General features: G+C 42.9%; 1 protein-coding gene across 1 annotated transcript in view; it reads right to left on the minus strand.

Annotated features, from left to right (window-relative positions):
* Positions 1 to 19,428, minus strand: part of LOC119725506 (calcineurin-binding protein cabin-1-like) — a 52,279-nt gene that overhangs the window by 18,122 nt on the left and 14,729 nt on the right. The window contains exons 13-28 of the mRNA XM_038196919.1: positions 18,851 to 18,917; positions 17,449 to 17,974; positions 15,907 to 16,022; positions 15,340 to 15,428; positions 13,578 to 13,678; positions 12,721 to 12,871; positions 11,722 to 11,799; positions 10,600 to 10,719; positions 8,114 to 8,226; positions 7,221 to 7,291; positions 6,578 to 6,674; positions 5,395 to 5,624; positions 3,960 to 4,084; positions 3,337 to 3,498; positions 2,203 to 2,316; positions 1,179 to 1,386 (exon numbers count right to left, since the gene is read on the minus strand). Of these exons, the coding sequence (XP_038052847.1) occupies positions 1,179 to 1,386; positions 2,203 to 2,316; positions 3,337 to 3,498; positions 3,960 to 4,084; positions 5,395 to 5,624; positions 6,578 to 6,674; positions 7,221 to 7,291; positions 8,114 to 8,226; positions 10,600 to 10,719; positions 11,722 to 11,799; positions 12,721 to 12,871; positions 13,578 to 13,678; positions 15,340 to 15,428; positions 15,907 to 16,022; positions 17,449 to 17,974; positions 18,851 to 18,917 (2,368 nt within the window). The remainder of the gene's footprint in view (positions 1 to 1,178; positions 1,387 to 2,202; positions 2,317 to 3,336; positions 3,499 to 3,959; positions 4,085 to 5,394; positions 5,625 to 6,577; positions 6,675 to 7,220; positions 7,292 to 8,113; positions 8,227 to 10,599; positions 10,720 to 11,721; positions 11,800 to 12,720; positions 12,872 to 13,577; positions 13,679 to 15,339; positions 15,429 to 15,906; positions 16,023 to 17,448; positions 17,975 to 18,850; positions 18,918 to 19,428) is intronic.

Here is a 19,428-nt window from a genome sequence, read left to right on the forward strand (position 1 = left end):
ATTGAGGCTACATCCTAGCAAAAAAGCATAGGGAGTCAGTTTTATGGGACACGTCGTCCTGAAATTGCCGAACATTTTATGTTTCAGATTGTCTGCTTATCCTATTTCAAACGTCTGGTTGAAAGGAAACTAACCTAATGCCGCACTGCTCCTGAGAAGACACAAAAAAACAAACCTGGTTGTTTACTTCTGATACGGCGGACATTTTGCGGTATATGTATACGTATTTCTAGCCATAAATAGTCTCCTTCATGCCCCCAAGGGGAATAAAAACATCCTGTTGCTGGCCATATGTTGTGTCCTTTGGCAAGCCACTTTACCCCAATTTGCCTCGCTCAACACAGGAGTATAAATGGGTACCGGCAGTAGCTGGAATTAATCTCATCCATGGGGTATAAAAATATCCACCTGCTGGTCACATGTTGTGTACTTCACATGTTGTGCCAATCTACTTTTCTTTACCCCACTTGCCTCTCTCCGCCCAGGAGCACAAAGGAGTATCCGCATTAACCCCAACAGAACTCAACCCATCAAACCCCAACAGCATGTTTGGATCTGTCAGGATGGGTACAGTACCCCTAAACTGACAGTCTTTTACATGGGGTTGGCACACCTCCAGAATCAAAGTCAGAAAACTGTGTGTGCAGTTTCCCATGATGAGATCAAGCCATGAGTCATTTGTCGACCCTGGTTAATATTTTATTTTTACAGATTTGTAAAGAGCACAATCTCAGCATTACTGCTGTGAAAACCGCATGCTGATACCATCTTTAGTTAATAAATTATGGAAGTCGGAACACCAAGAGATGTGATGAAGTGATGTGATGAAGTGGCCCTATTTTGGCCTGAATCTCCAAGTGAAAATTCCAAACAAACGGTGGTGTTGGAATTTGCCAGGATGGGTACGGTTCCTAGTAAATCATGCTAGGGAGTTAGGGTTGATAGCTGAGCAGTAACCTGCGATGAACTAGCATCCCATCCAGGATAGAATTATTCCCAGTTGTTTCATGCCAAGAAAACTGGAGATAACACCGGCCTGACGAGCCATAAGTTGTTGACTAAACGTACTTTATTTTTTCTCACAAAAAAATTAACATTTAGTAACATTTGTGAGCTCTTAGACATGTAGATGTTGAGACCCGAAATTCGAGCCCTGGAAAAGTACAGCGAATTCTTACTTCCTCCACGCCGTGATCTTGGAGATGCCGCGCTTTGGTCTTCTTGCTCGGGTGTCCGTTGAGACAGAAGAAGCACTGCTCCAGCGAGTACTGCAGGTCGCTAAGGAACGGATGCGGGTCCTCCTCCTTTCCCATGGCGATCTCGCGGCTCAGCACCGAGATGTAGAGCCGGAGGAACGCTCCGTTGGAGTTGCAGCACCAGGAACGACTGATGGTTTTGAGAGAAAACTTTACAGGTTTTTTTCTCAATATTTTACTTTTTTGACGTGTTGATAAATGCGAACTATGAACAGCCATAACTTGTCAACGGAATGTCCAATTGAAGTGCAACAAACAGTATTGTAAGGAGAATCTTATTCTCTTTCCTAATACCCACAAACCCTCATTTCAACCTCTGCCCAGTTCTGTCTCATTCTGCCAGAACGCCTTGTTAAAGGGAATGTACATCATTGGCTTTTGCTGTAATTTTCAGAAATGAACTATTTGAGGGGTTAGTACAATAGATAAAATATTGTTACACTGACATGTTTGAAGTTTTGTGTTCGAAAATGCTGGAAAAACCAAGAAAAACAAGAATGTTCAAGTAGTCTGGTTCCTTGACTCCACTAAAGATAAAATGGATCAATTTATAGATGCCGGAAAATTGTAGGGTAAGGGAACCAGTCTAGCTGGCCTGCACCCGTTCATGAACATGTAACCAATAGCAAACAAAATTTGGACTGAAAAAAGTGTAAAGTTGGAGCAGTAGTTGAAAAATAGTAAGGTTTTTTCCAACGGTGGTCGGCCGACCACCGTTGGAAATGTATGCAAAAATACCATTTTCGTGAAAATGACTTCACACCAGGTGCCATAATTTTACAGGATGCTTAAGACTGTCATTTACCAACATCCTAGTAAGGTATTTCGTAAAAGCTTGTTACTTTTATTTTCGATGTTTGCAAATGTTGTATATTCCCTTTAATGTTCTGCCTTCAAGAAAGCATGTTCAAGTCTTTGTTTTGAGAGTAAACTGAGAGAAGCTCACCGGCCCAGGTAATCGTGCGCCGTGTCCAGCAGCATGAGGGAGGAGGGAATCATGGGAGTGCTGGGCCTCCCTCCGCCATCTTGGGTTGCCATGGTTGCAAGCTGATCCTCCTCGCTACACCAAAAAAAAATCAATTTGTAGCTGATCATACTTATTACCGAATATCTTGTAGTATATTTGAGTGAATCTCAACAAAACGTTCCTATAGGTTTTCCTCGCTATTTGAAAAAGATTTTTCAGTCAAAATCAGTAACTCAAACATTGAATTTCGTTCACAAATAATATCTCATAAGCTTTTAATACCAAAACCAATTTAGTCGTTTACCATTCAATTTTAAAGTTTGGTCACCTTCTTTAGTCACCGGGTCGAAAATATTCGTCATTACAGATCAAATTCGTCTAAGCTGTTGCCAAATGGCAGCATTCAGAGATCAAATTCATCCTATATTAATCAATTAGACGGAATTGATTTCTGAATACCAAGATTTGGCATAGACGAGACGAAAATGAATACTCTGGGACGAAAACGTGTGCCCATTGAATTTGCTTGAACTGGATTTGAAATTGTCCGACAAAAGACAAAATGAAACATTGGAAGTGCACTAAGTCGATGTTGGTGGACGAATTTGAACATTAGAAACGATAAATTTGAATGATAAACGTTTTAAAATTTAGAATTTTAAAATTTGATTAATTCAATAGAAGTATTTCATAGTGTATTTCATATAGTATTTCAAATAGTATTTCATGATATACAGCATTTCATGATATATAATAGTATTTCATGATTAATTTGCAGTGTTCGGCTCGAGTGTAGCGGTACGTGGGCACAAACCCTGACTGGGACATGGTGCTTGTGTTCTTGGGCAAGACACTTTACTACAATTGCCTCTCTCCACCCAGGAGTATAAATGGGTACCTGTGAAGGTAGAGTCCATACTGCAATGATTTCGAGCTACTGCAGAAACAAATGGTCTCATGGCCTGAGGAATAGGTGTAATAATTCCGACACGTTTTGAGACGTTGGTGCAAAGCACTATTAATGCCCCACATTAATACTGCAATAGCAATATATTTGCATGTGTTCTTGGGCAAGACACTTTACTACAATTGCCTCTCAATGGTTTCACTCACTGTTTGATGAGTCTGTACAGGACGACCCACGGCAGAACGTCCTGCGGGAAGTTGCTGTCCGTGTCCATGCACAGCTCCACCGCGCTGATGATCGCGCTGGTCAACCGGACGCGTAGGGGGCGCTCTAACTGCTTCAAGCTGCCCACGTCTTGGCAGAGAGCCCTGTAGAATCAACAAAATCACCGTTAAGATTTTGCTCATGTTAAATTTGAAAAGTTGTCAGACAGAATTGTTCAAGTTTTGACAGAATTGTTTTTTTTTTATAACATTTTCCTAGACGGTGGAAATTATTTGCAAGTCCATAAAGGCATTTTACAAAATCTTCATTAGAAATAACAAATATAGCTTTAATACCATATTTTTGCTTACAGATTTTTTTTTTGGTCCTTTTATATGACATTTTTCAGTATTTCCTTATTCATGACACAACATACTGTGAAAATACAATGAAAACCTAAAGTCAATAAGTTGAAGGAATTTGATGCTGAGAGATCGTTAATGCAGATGTATTCAAAATTTTCACGATAAATAAAAGTATAAAGCATCTGCCTGCCACTTTGCCTGCCACAACCCATCAACAGAGGGCGCTCTAAGTGTCATTATTATCTCACACCATGGCTCACTTGTCAAAGATGGTAAACAGCTCCATGGTGACATCGATCCATTCGTCTCGGAGCGGTGTTGTTTTAGCGACGGCGACCTCTTGAAGTGCTTCGCAGATGCTTGCAGCGCCACAGATGACGCATTGCTGTCAGGAATATACAGACAATAGTTATGGGTTACATCACCGCAACTATTAGGGTGGCATGGGCGGCTTGTGCGTAAAGCGCTCGCCTCTCACCAAGGTGACCACGGTTCGAATCCTGGCCGCAGATCGCATGCGAGTAGAGGTGTGCGTTGGTTCTCTCCTGTGCCACGAGGGTTTTTCTCCGGGCCCTCCGGTTTTCCTCCCTCCGGAAAAAATCAAACACTTTCGATCTCAGGCTGTGCTCCGTGGTCATATATGGGTCGATGTGGCCGGCAGCCATAGGCGCCTTTACGTGCCAGCGGCCCGACCACGTTGTAGCCGCGTTCTTTGCAATTCAGCATACCAGCTGCGAGTAAGGATGATTAGCCTCCCAAATTATTATTATTATTATTATATTAATAATAATAAAAATAATAATTACTCTTTTCGCCCCAATAGGGTGACTTTCCCATAGACTTGTGCACAAACCTAAACTGTCACCTAACCCAAGTTTACCTTATGTTTTTTCCACGAAATTTAGTATTTATACTAATTGGACCATGAGGAATCGATCTAGATGGTTAGCGACAGCAAAATTCCTTGTCCTAAGGGTCGTTTTCATAAAAGGGCGACAGTTATTTTGTCGCCTCAATAAGGTGTATCGCCCTATTGTGGACGGAGTTCGCAAAACCTGTCCCCCTATTACAGTAATAGTAGTAATAACACGATTTATAGCGTGCATTTTTCGCGCGATACAATGCACGACTAAGGACAACTCCAGGAGACAAAGTAATACGTAGACAGAACAGATCAGTTTCCAGTCTGCCCTTAAAATTGTCAAGAGAACTGATGTTGCGGATGTTGTGTGACAAAGAATTCCATCATCGGGGACCAGACACTGAGAAGGCCCTGTCCCCTGCCTTTTTGAATGTGCGTGGAACTCTAAGGTTGTTACTGGAGCGGAGGCCACTACAGCTGGGTGCATTAAGGTTGAGTGATCCCATTATGTACTGCGGCATTGTGTCATGAAGTGCTTTGTGCATGAAAACTGCTGTTTTGAAGTTGATGCGTTGTCTAACTGGTAACCAATGTAATTGTTGAAGGAGTGGAGAGGCATGTGTGTATTTGGGTTGAGATAATGTGATACGAGCGGCATTGTTTTGAAGCCGTTGGAGTTGATCAACCTCATACTGATTTATGCCATTGAGGAGAGAGTTGCAATAATCGATTCTGGAAAGCGCAAGTGATCGGACAGCGGTGTGGCATGTGTTGGTGTCATCAAGCTAGCTATAACTGTCATTGTCATTGTCCTTTCCAACCCCAAACGCTACCTTATAATCATTCAGCTTGAGCAGGGATCGATGCAGGAGCAAGAGCTGCGATGGCCTCTGGGGCGTAGCTCCTTCCTTGAGCAGCCTCCTGCTGGACGCCACGGCAGCGTCCTGGAGCGTCGGGAGGAGAAGTGTTGTCACACGCTCGTAGTTGTCGGCATCGTAGAAGCGCTGGACTTCCTCCAGGGACTGGCTGTGCTGGGTGGACTTCAGCTGCTCCTTGATCAGGTCTGAGATGGACAAAAAAGGGTTTATTCGCAAGCATGTGATCAAGTCCTCACAGGTCAACACAAGTCCTCACAGGTACTCACAAGTCATGACAGGTTATCATAAGTCCTCACAAGCCTTCGCAGGTTCTCACAAGTCCTCGCAAATCTTCATATGTGCCCACAAGTCCATCACAAGTCCTCACTAGTCAGTTACAAGTCCTCACTAGTCAGTCACAAGTCCTCACTAGTCAGTTAAAAGTCCTTACTAGTCAGTCACAAGTCCTCACAAGTCAGTCACAAGTCCTCACAAGTCAGTCACAAGTCCTTACATGTCAGTCACAAGTCCTTACATGTCAGTCACAAGTCCTCAAAAGTCCCCACAAGTCATCACAAGTCATCACAGGTCCTCACATGTCAGTCACAAGTCCTCACAAGTCCTCACAGGTCAATCACAAGTCCTCACATGTCAGTCACAAGTCCTCACAAGTCAATCACAAGTCCTCACTAGTCAGTCACAAGTCCTCACAAGTCAGTGACAAGTCTTTACATGTCAGTCACAAGTCCTCAAAAGTCCCCACAAGTCATCACAAGTCATCACAAGTCCTCACAAGTCAGTCACAAGTCCTTACATGTCAGTCACAAGTCCTCAAAAGTCCCCACAAGTCATCACAAGTCATCACAGGTCCTCACATGTCAGTCACACGTCCCTACAAGTCCTCACAATTCAATCACAAGTCCTCACAGGTCTCTCACAAGTCCTCACAAGTCCTCACAAGTCAGTCACAAGCCCTTGCAAGTCCTCACAAGTCGATCAAATTCAAAGACACTCAAGTCAAGTTACAAGCTATTCACCATTCATCCTCAGTTACCTGATGTGAGTTGTGATATTATTTGTGATAAAAAAAAACCCACTTAATTCGTCAACTTGAAAAAATTCCAGTAAAAATCAAAATTGAAATGAAGTTTCTTCTTACCGACAGTGATTCTGTTATCCACTTTGCAGTTTGGTAAGATGATAACTCTCTCTGTATCATCGCCATCTGGTCGAGGTTCACTCAGAATGTCTGTGCACTGAGAGCAAGAAAAAAACTAAACATTTGCTGCAGGGACAGGCTGAAAACTGAACAACACACAGACAAACAACAGTTGCACAACAGACAAACAGACAGATGCCCTCTAGATAAATACACTAACAAGTGCACAGGAATTTACAGACAACCATTAACAAGAAGTGAAATATATGATCGAGTTGATCGAATTGACCGAATTGATCACACTGATCAAATAGCTCTAAATAATCAATCGATCGATTCATCAATTGATTGATTATGGGCAAGTCCAGCCTTATGAAAGGAAGTGTAACGTCCATGACTGAGCCAATAAACCATGATCGTAAGTCCATGACATCTAATTTATGATTTAGAGAAATGATCCAAACCTCCTAGTCTGTAATCTCCTTGACCAAATGATGGATGTGTAAGATTTGAAAAATAAATTTTCAAGTTTATTTTCACTGAGCTCTAAAAAGCCGTCATAGACATTACATAGCTCGGGAATTGCCCTTGATCAATCGATTGATAAATCACTTGATCATAAGAGGAGTAAATCCAACCTTACCTCGTCGAAGGAGCCGATTGCATCCTCAGATTTCCCCAGCAGCGTCATGTATCTAGCTTTCAACCAGTGAACTGAAATTCCAAGTTCAGAAATCTTCATTCAAAAATCTATCAGTCTCAGAGGTAATACAATTAGCTACACTGCATTATCCAACTAGATAGCATCCGGTACTGACTTGGCTAATAGCGAAACACGCCCAGACATATAAAAGGCCAAAAAATAGTTGGTCTCTGGTCGGACCAAAGTTCTGGAATTGATGCGACGATGCAGGGTTTTTTTCCGTTTTTTTGTTTTTTTTCAAGCTTGGATTGTACAGACAAGGTGGGTACTATTTTGCTTGCTTGTGTCCTCATATACCTTGGTGTCCTCCATCATTTGCCTTGGTGCCCTCCATTTTGCCTTTCCCTAGTTCTAGCTGCCCACAAAAATTTGAGGCGGTGCGGCAATGGGGCGCTGTTGTAGCTCCCGCCGAAAATTTTGAAAAAAAAAAATTGACGAGCATGTTCAAAATCGACACGCGCGCTGACCAGAGACCGACTACTTTGTTTTTTTTGGCTAAACCAATGACTTTTGATAAACTTTCACTTCTATTTTAATAATGCGGTGCTTATAGCGCTTCACAATTATTACCCCTGTTCATCAGGCCATGAGACCAGTTTCTGCAGCAGCTCGAGATCAGCGCAATCTGGTCTCTACCCTCACAAGTACCCATTTATACTCCTGGGTGGAGAGGTGCAATGGTAGTAGAGTGTCTTGCCCAAGAACACAAGGGCTATGTTCCCGGTCAGGACATGAACCTATGTACATGTGCCACTGTACATGATTCGGACACTGTAACCATTGGACCACGGCGCTTGCCAATTTTTTCTCTCCGTTATTTGACAATGTCTCACCTCGGACGATGAAGTCCCGCCATCTGTCCTCCGGTATGGCTCCAGAGTTGGTCAGCATCTGCATGTAGCCCAGGTCTTCGTCGATGAACTTCCCCATTGCTTTGGGATCGGTCCTGAGGTGTACAATGCATCATGCCGTTAACCCTTTCCTTACCATGGGCGACTTTTGTCGACAAGAAGTACCCCCCTGCTGGTTCCCATGGGCGACTTTAGGCGAGCCTTCAAATTAGAATCCCTCCCCGGACCGTTCGGGGTTGAGCCCGCCCAGTATGTTGAAGGGATTGGGACCTTGCAATGTAACCGATCGGCCTGGATTAACTCCACCAGGCTTCTGCACCCTGGCTCTGGCTCATCACAAAGGAACCAATTTGCGACGCCCTAATCCTCCAGTAGGCAACAATGACTGTGATGAGCTTCATAGATGTTGCCGCTGGTAATCCCAGTGGGCTGAATAATGCTCCAACAATGGCCAGACTTCAATTCATGTTGCCTATTGTGAAACCCTGAGTCGCCAGTTTGGACCGATTGGGGCGTCACGCTTCAGTGACCGGGTGGCTTCTGGCTTCATACCGATTGGGGTGAAAGAAATTAGCATACCGGACCCGGTATCCGAACGGTCTGTTATCTGATGGCTCGCCTTAGTCGACCAGGAAACCACACACAAAACACCCTCAACACAGATATATTCACTACTTTTCAGAAAGGCGGCATGTTGATATGTTTGGCCGCCCATACATCAACTATACACCAGCTGAAAGAGTATTTTCGGATCTTTCTATTGGTGTGGTTTATTCATAGTGTTACCATTACAAAAAAACGAGAAAAGTGCTTCAGAAGTATCCACGCACAATTTGAGGTATGGAGTGCCATTTGGTCATGTGGTGAAATGGCTGGCAGTTTGATAATTGGGACCAGATGAACAAAAAGGCATAACTTTCTTATATTTGCACGTATGGACTTCATTTTTACATCACATAAAAGAGTAAGGTTCAAGGAACAAACATTACACACAACACCTATGATTTTAATCACTCCTTGGCAGTGAAAATCTGGGTTGAAAAAAGTGAGTTTTTGACTCGTGCTCATTTTTTCACGCTCTAGTGGTTTCCGCATGACTGAGCAAACAATGTGGTCCTGGGGAGAGCCAAGTCAATAAACGATGTGGTAATGAAAGGTTTAAGGAAAGTCTCCTAAATAAGAATATATGTTGGTATTGAAACACCTGCTGTGTTTCAAGGGTGACATGAGTGGCACAGCGCGTAATAAAGCGCTCGCGTCTCACCGCTGTGGCCCTGGTTCGATTCCGGGCACGGGTCATTATGTCAGTAGAGTTGTGCCTTGATTCTCTCCTGTGCAACGAGGGTTTTTCCTACGGGTTCTCCGGTTTTCCTCCCTCCGCAAAAATCAACACTTGCGATCTGGCTGTGCTCTGTGGCCAGACATGGGTCGTATGGTGGTTGCCTAAGGCCAAAAAAAAAAAGTCTCCGGTTTCTGGTATGGGGCTTGTCCAAAAAGTGGTGCGGCGACGCAGCTTTTTTTTTTTTTTTACCTGACTTTTTTGCTTCAAATGTCGGCTGATGACTGCAAATGGTGCCCGACTAAACTTAGTGAAAATATATGGGAGTCCAGAGAGGCCACATAAAGCTTATTCTCGATCATAACCCCATCTAAAAACACGTTAAAATTTTGCAGCAGCAGGATTCCAGTCAAACCAGTAAGTTTGGCGGTTTTGAGACATCATCTTTCATTGAAAAAAAACTTTTTCATTTTGCCGACGCGCATGGCTACGGCGACGCGCGCGCATACCAGAAACCGGAGACTTTTTGGGGGGCCTAAGGCGCCTTTATTTGCCTTCAACCCAACCATCTTGTAGCTGCACCATTCAGCTTCTGCTGTGCGTGAGGACAATTAGCCCCCAAACATATTTTATTGATTTATTATAAGAAATTGTGTCATCAGTTCTCTTAGTGTCTTCGACTTGAACACGTTGTAGCTTTGCCCTTCGCAATTCAGCTTTTGCTGCGACTAAGGATGATTTGTCCCCCAAATTTTATTTATTTGATATATGAAATCATGTCATCAGTACTCCCAGTGCCTTCGGCTCGGCCACCTAGTAGCTGCGTCTTTAACAACTCAGCTTCTGCTGCGAGTTAGGGCGATTAGTACCCCAAAGTTACGTCTTTTTTTTAAATTAAATCGTGTCACCAGTACTCTGAGTCACACACACTCTGCACATACAGTCATGTTTTACTTTACTCTCGAGGACAATGCTTTGTCTTTCCCTTTGTCCCTGTAATAAAACACTCTCCCATCGACGAAGCACATAACCGTACGACAGAGGACCCTTTTCAACGAAAGACCCAACTCCCGAGGACTGAAAGGATCTGTTGGTCCTAGGGGGTTTACATACAGCCAGAGGACAGCCAGACAGAGGGAGAGAATGACAGATTCTGTCTTAGGTCTTTGAAGGAGGTGTGATGACTTACTTCTTGGCAGAGCCGCTCGGCGTGCCCTTGCCAGCAGAGATCAGCTGGTCCAGCTTGAGCTCCGCAAACGTCAACATCACGTAGCCTGTCGATGTCTTAAAATCGTTGCTATACTCCGAACTGGTTTTAAAAAGAAAGTTTAAAATGTGACGCCCAAATGTGAAACCATATATGCACGTCCTGTCTTAAAAAGAAAGCAGTTCCTAGTTTCGTCCTCTGACACCTGAGTTATCCTGGGAAACCACCAACACAGTGCTGGATAGCTCAGTTGGTAAAACATTGGTACGGAATTCCGGAGGTCGCAGGTTCAAACCCTGCTCCACTCAATTTCTTTATTTAATTTTACAATAAATATATATGGGCCTTATCAGTTTCCCTTTGTGGTTTTTTGGGCAGTTTCTATTTCTCCTATTCGTTATAAACAAGTTGTAGATTGTGTTGGATAAGAACAATCGTTTAAAGGTACAGTCCATCATTTGTAATTTGTGCATTTAGTTAGTTTGAAGCAACAAAAGTGCTCAAAATCTTAAGAAGGGTGCTGAACAACTAACCTGATGAACTTTCAGCTCAGCTTCAGCTGTATTTTTCCCACAAAAAAAACCAGCATTCTAGGATCTCGATTGCAAATCAAAAGTTGCTAAATCATGTTTTGAAATGGGCCTGAATTCAGCGTCCGAGACACGTTCTCACTGAGCCGATTGCAGCTACGCGATGTCACGCGCTGATCCGACGAATTAAAGCAACTGCGCACGATGTGCGTCGTTTCAACACTTGCGCACGCTTCGCCTTGTAAAAAACAAACTACTAACGGACAAAGGCCTTCTATCGTTGATTTCTTCAAAATGACAGCTTGCCAGAAAGACTAATTTCACAGGGAGTTTACTTCCCTAACTATCTTTCAACCAAGTATGTTTTTCAACAATAATTACGTCAGTCACCTTTTCGATATTTTAACCAACTTCTTACAAATTTTTAAAATTTATTCGAAAGACATTTTAACTGATTCAGGGAACAGTCTAATTTCGGCATGTAGCACGATCGACTATCGCACAAATTGCATGGGAAAAAAAGCCTAGCTTTTGGGGAAAAATTGAAGAATTAATGAATAAATTGATATCCTACCTGAAGATGTTTGGCAAGCTGACGCGTTGCCTGGAGCGGCAATAAGCTTGAAGGAAAACGCTGGCGAGACCTGTCGGCCTGAAGTGACAAAATATCCAAAACCGACAACGTTGGTCACAAAAAGGTTTAAACTTCTAGCCGGTAGCTAGGACAAACTAGTCCACACGCCCATAAAGACCTATTTTGTAAATTACTTGTTTGTGGTGAAAGTAATACGAAGGTGGACATTTTCCTGAAATCTCTAATTCAGCAAGATGTTCAAGTATTTCACCAGTTCACGTTAAAATTAATATTGATAATAATAATTATATAAAGGGTGCTTATATAGGTCTCAAAGCACTTCATAATTATTACACCTGTTTATCAGGCCATGAGACCAATACCGATTTTTTTCTGCAGCAGCTCGAGATCAGCACAATATGGTCTCTACCCTCACAGGTACCCATTTATACTCCTGGGTGGAGAGAGGCAATTGTAGCAAAGTGTCTAGCCCAAGAACACAAGCACGATGTTTCCTGTCAGGGTTCGGACCCACGTACCACGGGATATGAGTCTTGGTACCAAACACTGACTAGTCTAGTCACGGACTCTCTTTCTGTGGTCTTACCATGTGCCTTAAGTCTGGTCACCACCTCCGGTAAAGTGTCTAGCCCAAGAACACAAGCACAGTGTTTCCTGTCAGGGTTCGGACCCACGTACCACGGGACTTGAGTCTTGGTGCCAAACACTGACTAGTCTAGTCACGAACTCTCTTTCTGTGGTCTTACCATGTGCCTTCCAGTCTGGTCATCACCTCCCTTAGATACTCATCCAGGACCTGGACATGAGTCTTGGTGCCAAACACTGACTAGTCTAGTCACGGACTCTCTTTCTGTGGTCTTACCATGTGCCTTGCAGTCTGGTCACCACCTCCCTTAGATACTCATCCAGGACCTGGACATGAGTCTTGGTGCCAAACACTGACTAGTCTAGTCACGGACTCTCTTACTGTGGTCTTACCATGTGCCTTGCAGTCTGGTCACCACCTCCCGTAGATACTCATCCAGGACCACGATGATTCCGCTGTTTCTCTGTCGCTTGGCCAGGAAGTGCCAGACCTTCTCTGATTGGTCGGTGTCTGATTCCACGGATCGGATTGGTCGGTCTTGATCTGATGAAAATAAATACCAATTCCTTTGGTTTTAATCTAAATAGATTTAAAATTAATGGCAAAATGTCATGAATTCCAGATTTCAAAAGTGCTTCTTTAGAAAAATCTTAAAATCAGGAAAACTCCCGACAAAAAATTCTGAAATCAGCGGAAAAACAGGAGAAAATTCCTGAAATTAGGGTAAAAAAACTGACAAACAAATCTAGAAATCAGGACAAATCCTAACCAAAAACAGGAGGAAATCCTCAAAATTATGAAAAAAATTCCTGAAATCAGGGGGGTAAAAAAGGATTTTTTTTTTTGGAAATTAGAAAAAAACCTAAGCAAAAACTCCTGAAAAGACGACAAATCCTAACCCCAAATCCTGAAATCAGGAAAAATGCCCAGAAATAATCCCAACAAAAATCGTCAAATTAGGAAAGATCTCGACAAATGTGATACGATGAAGTTAAATGAGTCGTTTGTCGGGAACTTTCATTTGGAGATTCAGGCCAAAATAGGGCCACTTTATCATATCACTTTGTCGCATCTCTTGGTCTTCCGACTTCCATAAATTTTGAACTAAAGATGGTATCAGCCTGCGGTTTTCACAGCAGTAATGCTGAGACTGCGCTCTTTTCAAAACTGTTAAAAAAAAATGACCAGGGTCGACAAAAGACTCATGTAGCTTGATCGCATCACACATATCCCCTCAGCATTACAATACCTGTATTTTCCGTCCTGTTTGAAGTCAGCGTCTGCTGTTGATTTGTCTCAGTTTGACCCGATGGCCTACGTTCGGCATCATCACTGTCATCTTCAACACCACTGCAAAATGAACAAGATATGGTCAATTCGGTACCCAGTTTTAACCCTTTCATTACCACATTGTTTGTTGACTTGGCTCTCCCCAGGACCAAATTGTTTGCTCAGTCATGCGGAAATCACTAGAGCGTGAACAAAATGACCATTAGTCCAAAACTCATTTTTTTCCACCCAGATTTTCACTGCCAAGGAGTGATTAAAATCATAGGTGTTGTGTGTAAAGTTTGTTCCTTGAACCTTACTCTTTTATGTGATGTAAAAAATGTAGTCCATATGTGTAAATTTAAGAAAGTTATGCCTGTTTGTTCATCTGGTTCCATTTATCAAACAGCAAGCCATTTCACCACATGACCAAATGGCACTCCATACCTCAATTTGTGCGTGGATACTTCTGAAGCACTTTTCTCATTTTTTTGTAATGGCAACACTATGAATAAACTACATCATTAGAACGATCCGAAAACACTCTTTCAGCTCGAATATGGTTGATCTATGGGCGGCCAAACATATCAACATGCCGCCTTTCTGAAAAGTAGTGAATATATCTGTGCTGAGGGTGTTCTGTGTGTGGTTTCCTGGTCGACTAAAGTCGCCCATGGGAACCAGCAGGGGGGTTCTTCTTGTCGACAAAAGTCGCCCATGGTAAGGAAAGGGTTAATGTCAAAACTAGAACGGTGAAGCCGCTATGGCTCGCTGCTAAGGCCAAGAAGGGAGGCTGAAGGTAGGGTTGGAGATGGGCATGATGGAAGGGGATCAGCACCCGATTTCACGAAGTGCTGCAACGCGTCGCAACTTGAGTTACGACGTGTAACACGTCGCAACTCGCGACGCCTCGTATCATCCATTTCATGAAAGTTGCGATGTGTGGAACGCGTCATAATTCCTTGACAACAGCTTGACACACGTCACAAGTTACGACGTGTCTAGTGGTCATCGCAAAATAAGAAGAGTAATTTTTCTAAGCCATTTTCATGCCATAAACATTACATAAACGAGATTATAATACCGAGGCAATGTGTGTAAAGTTGTAAATAGAAAATTCATTGAATAATTATGAATTAGACTGGAATATTAGCGTTGAAATTTCAAAGTAGCTATACAGTCCAATGAGAGCTTGTTTTCCTTCAAAATTGCATCGCACGGCCGCCATTTTGTTTTACGTTTTAAAAATTTCGGGCTGAGCTGACGACTCTTTGTCGAATATCAGACGACCATTTACTGTACGCTGACTAAATACATTAAACAGTCACCGAGTTGTGCTATAAATACAGCTACGACGCGTCGCACTTACGACGTGTTTTGTGAAATGGATCGCAGGACGCGTCGCAGCTGCGACGCATCGTAGAGATACGACGCGAGTTTGAGAAGTCGGGTGCTGGATTCAGGATGATGTGCCAAGGTGTAGGAGTCGGTGTTTTAAGTGCCAACATCAAAGTCATCTTACGTTGCGACAATGAAGTATCCTCCCATGTTGCATCTATGATTCAAGTTTTGTTTCAATTGGACTTCAACTTTTGAAATGAGACAAATTCGTTGAAACTTTACCCAAAACACCACACGTACAGACATAGTGATTGCATTTCCTGGACAAAAAGTCCAGGCGAGACAAAAATGATGCAAACTCCTACAAGTGGGTTCGGCAAAGGATGTAGCGTCTTTTGTACCTATCTTGAAGGCTGGACGGCAGGAATTGCCTTAATATCTCCTGATAGTTGACAGATTCTTCTTTCTTCTTGCCCACAGTGTTACGAACCTGCGGTATTGCACAAAAACAAAAGTGGTTTAGTGTCGGGAAGTATAGGAAAATTACCGTTCACAAGGTACTTGCACCAGTGGCGTAGCCAGGGCAGGAAGGGGGGTATTCCCCCCCCCCAATATTTTGTATCGAGTGCCCATTTTTCACGAGGGCATTCGTGAAAAAAAGTCAATTGTGAAACAAAAAAGGCAAGACGTGAAAAAAACTTAGGCACTCTTTAGCCCTGACCACCCCAACTCCATCAAAATCCATCCCCCAATTTTGGTGGATGTTAGGGGACCGGATTCCTGGAGGCCCGGCGTGAATAAGTATTGATGGAGTATGATGGACTTGGGCCTGAAGGCTTGAAGCTATGATGGGGGTATCCGAATCCGAAAGTTAAGACGAACCTCAACTTCTAGACCCGATACAGATTTTGGCCCATGGCCCATACTGCAGATGAAAAGAATCATCACGAAGACGCGAAAGAATTTACCCGCGTGGAGCGTCGGTTTCCGGGAACCGGGTTGATGGCCTTCTCCCGCTTCCGCTTGGGACCCCTCCGCACTTTGGTTTTGCCGGGGACTGGTTTTGTTTCCATAGCAACAGAATCTGAAGGAAGGAAATCACAAAATGGTGATCCTCTCCGTACAATTGTGATTGTTTCTTGAAGTTGAAAATGTAAAAATTTTAAAAATCTTGTCTCATTTTACATAAGAACATTAACTCTTCATGTTTCTTAAAATTAACAAATGTAAAAATTGTAAAACTCTTGTCTCATTTAACATAAGAACGTTAACTCTTCAAAACTCCTTCAATATCTGTAAGGAAATTTTTGTAGGATTTTGTAAGATTGAGGACCGTTGACCAGCCATTTACGAGGGACCATTAAGCCACTTGCAGTTTGAAGTATTCAGACTGTTCTATGACCCTCTTGGAAAGTGAAGGATTTTGACGAATTAAGGAAAGTTTCTCGCAAACAAGTGGTCCGCGGACCGCATGTGTCGCCTTTTTCCGCAGTCGATGCCTACATGTTTTGTATTCTAAAAAAAAATGTGTGCATTTTTAAACGACCTCAAATGACCCCTAGATGACCTTTGACCTCCAATTTTGGAAGACTTGTGATGAACCCCACCCAAGGATCACTCCAGCCAAGTTACATTACAATCCATCAAATTCTGTAGACGAAGAAATATTTGAAGCATATTTGAACAATGACCTCTAATGACTGTACATGACCTTTGACCTCAGTAATCCGATGAAGAATTGTGTCTTCCCACCCAAGGGTCTGCATCCATGTTTCATCAAAAATCCATGAAAGCATGTAGAAGTTTTCCTTTATTTTTCAAACTTTAAAGGGAATATACATCATTGGCTTGTGCTGTAATTTTCAGAAATGAAGTATTTGAGGGGTTAGTATAATAGATCAAATATTGTTACACTGACATGTTTGAAGTTCTGTGTTCGAAAATGCTGGAAAAAACAAGAAACACAAAAATGTTCAAATAGTCTGGTTCCCTGACTCCACTAAAGATGAAATGGATCAATTTATAGATGCCGGAAAATTGTACGGTAAGGGAATCAGTCTAGCTGGCCTGCACCCGTTCATGAACATGTTACCAATAGCAAAGAAAATTGGGACTGAAAAAAAAGGTAAATTTGGAGCAGTAGTTGAAAAATAGTTTGGTTTTTCCAACGGTGGTCGGCCGACCACCGTTGGAAATGTATACAAAAATACCATTTTCTTTAAAATGACTTCACACCAGGTGCCATTATTTTACAGGATGCTTAAGACTGTCATTTACCAAATTCCTAGTAAGGTGTTTTGTAAAACCTTGGTAGTTTCATTTGTCGATGTTTGCAAATGTTGTATTTTCCCTTTAAAATACGGGTCTACGGACATGCAAAATTAAGGACTAGTTAGTGTCTCCCAAAACTTTGTTTACGCGACACAAAAAATAAAGGGGAGTGGTTTTGTGGATTTTAATCAAAGAAATAAAGATATAATGTAACAGCTATTTTCATTGTGTTGACCTACCTTCCATATCGCTGCTTGCCCCTGGGGTCTGCTGTGGGGTCTGCTCCTGGGTCTGTTGTGGGGTCTGCTGGGATGTCTCCATTGGGGTGTTCTTTGGGGTTTCCTGTGGCATCTCTTGAGGTGTTTGCGATGCTGTCTGCTGTAGAGTCTGCTCCTGGGTCTGTTGAGGTGTCATCTGCGGAGTTGCTTGCGGGGTTTGTTGCAGGGTTGGTTCCTGGGTCTGCTGTGGGGTCCGTGGCAGGGTTTCTTTCAGGGTTTGCTGTGGGTTCTGCTCCTGGCTTTCCAGTAATCTGGATTCTTCATTGTCTCCGGAACTTTGCTGTATATCTTCACCTCCCGACACAGCCTTGCTTTCAGTAGCACACGATTTGCTCTGGGTATTGTCCTGGGGTGTGTTCTCGGTCGTGTCCATTGGAGTGTCGTGGGGTGCGTCCACTGGTGTGACCTGGGTCTCTTCTGCTGCCTTAGGCTCCTGATCCTCAGGATGCTGGACAAACTCGCTCATATCAATTTTGCAGCACAAACTCTGGGTAGAATGAAATCATTAAAGATGGTGTGTTCAAATAAATTGTATCAAAATAATTAACCCTAACTCCCTAGGCCTTTTTGCTAGGATGTAGCCTCAATCCTGCAAAATCCTCCAACTGACTTCATGGAAAAAATAGCATATAGCCTCAATCCTGCAAATTCCTCCATTATTTCTTGGATATAGTCCATGGAGGGGTGACCATTGCCTGTATCCTGCCAAATCCTGCGGCAGTGACTGTCAGTATGTTGAGGCTTGGCCAGTGGCATCCTGGAGCAGTACGGAGGATTTCAAGCATAATCCAGGCCTATATTTATGCACGGCTGAGCAAAAACAACACAAGGTCCGGCGCAAGACCTTGTCAAGGTCTTGGGCCAGACCTTGTGTTGTTTTTAAAGTACGTTACTGATTTCGTAGTTGTCAAAGTGCATCCTAAGAAATCAGTAACTCACTTTTGCCATGTAACCTCAATCCTCCAAATTCCTCCACTTTGGCAAAGAGGATTTTGAAGGATCCAGGCTGGTTAGGGTTAATAAAAATATAATACAAATTAAAATCTGCCTCTTGGCAATAAGGTTCACCAGGCTGCTGTTCATCTCAAGTTTCCTTGGCATGAAATGACAGAGAATATTTCTATTCCCCCTGGATGGGATGCAGGTTACTCCCCAACAAATGCCTGTACCCATATTTACCCCCCGAGGTGTACCCATTTACACCCACGAGGTGAAGAGAGGCAGGTTGGGGTAAAGTGGCTTGCCCAAGGACACAACATACATGTTGTTGTGGCCATGAACAACAACAAACATACGTCCGTAGTAATTCCAACTTAGACAATCTGTGCATCTATCTAATAAAACAAAATAAAAACTGACTTACCAGCGGAGGGGAACTATTAACAAGGTGATCATAGAGGGCGACCAGTCGTTCACCAAGTCCCTTCCACCTAAGAACAAACACATAAACAAGCATAGAACAGATATGCTTAGCGGGAAAATAGTCTGGTTCACAGACCAAAAGACTCTGACTATTTCTGCTGAATCTTATAGCTGCTGGTAATACATTGTAACACCAAGAATGGATACATACGTCACGTGACTAAAACGGGAGGAATGCCTCACGTTTCCGAAAATGACCGAAGTTTGCCAAGGGTATTTCGTCAACATCTCAGATAGCGCCCCCGGATAATTAATTGGGTATAAAATAGGTTTTATTTTATTACCTTGCTCAATAATTTTTTTTGATACATTATAAATTGCATCAAGAAACTTAAAATTCAATGACAATTTTGTACTAGAATTGTACGAGGGGCGAGCTTTGCTGCGTATTTGAGTCAGGCGACGGTTACTGGGATTTTCCAAACTCGGCCTGGTGCCCATTTTGGCTTGGCCTGCGAAGATGATATTTGGGTCCCTAGTTTCTAAGATTACGGGTCAACCTTCGTCAATGTTTTCTTA

The sequence above is a fragment of the Patiria miniata genome, unplaced genomic scaffold (genome assembly GCF_015706575.1).
Source record: "Patiria miniata isolate m_02_andy unplaced genomic scaffold, ASM1570657v1 HiC_scaffold_19, whole genome shotgun sequence".
Classification (NCBI taxonomy): Eukaryota; Metazoa; Echinodermata; class Asteroidea; order Valvatida; family Asterinidae; genus Patiria; species Patiria miniata.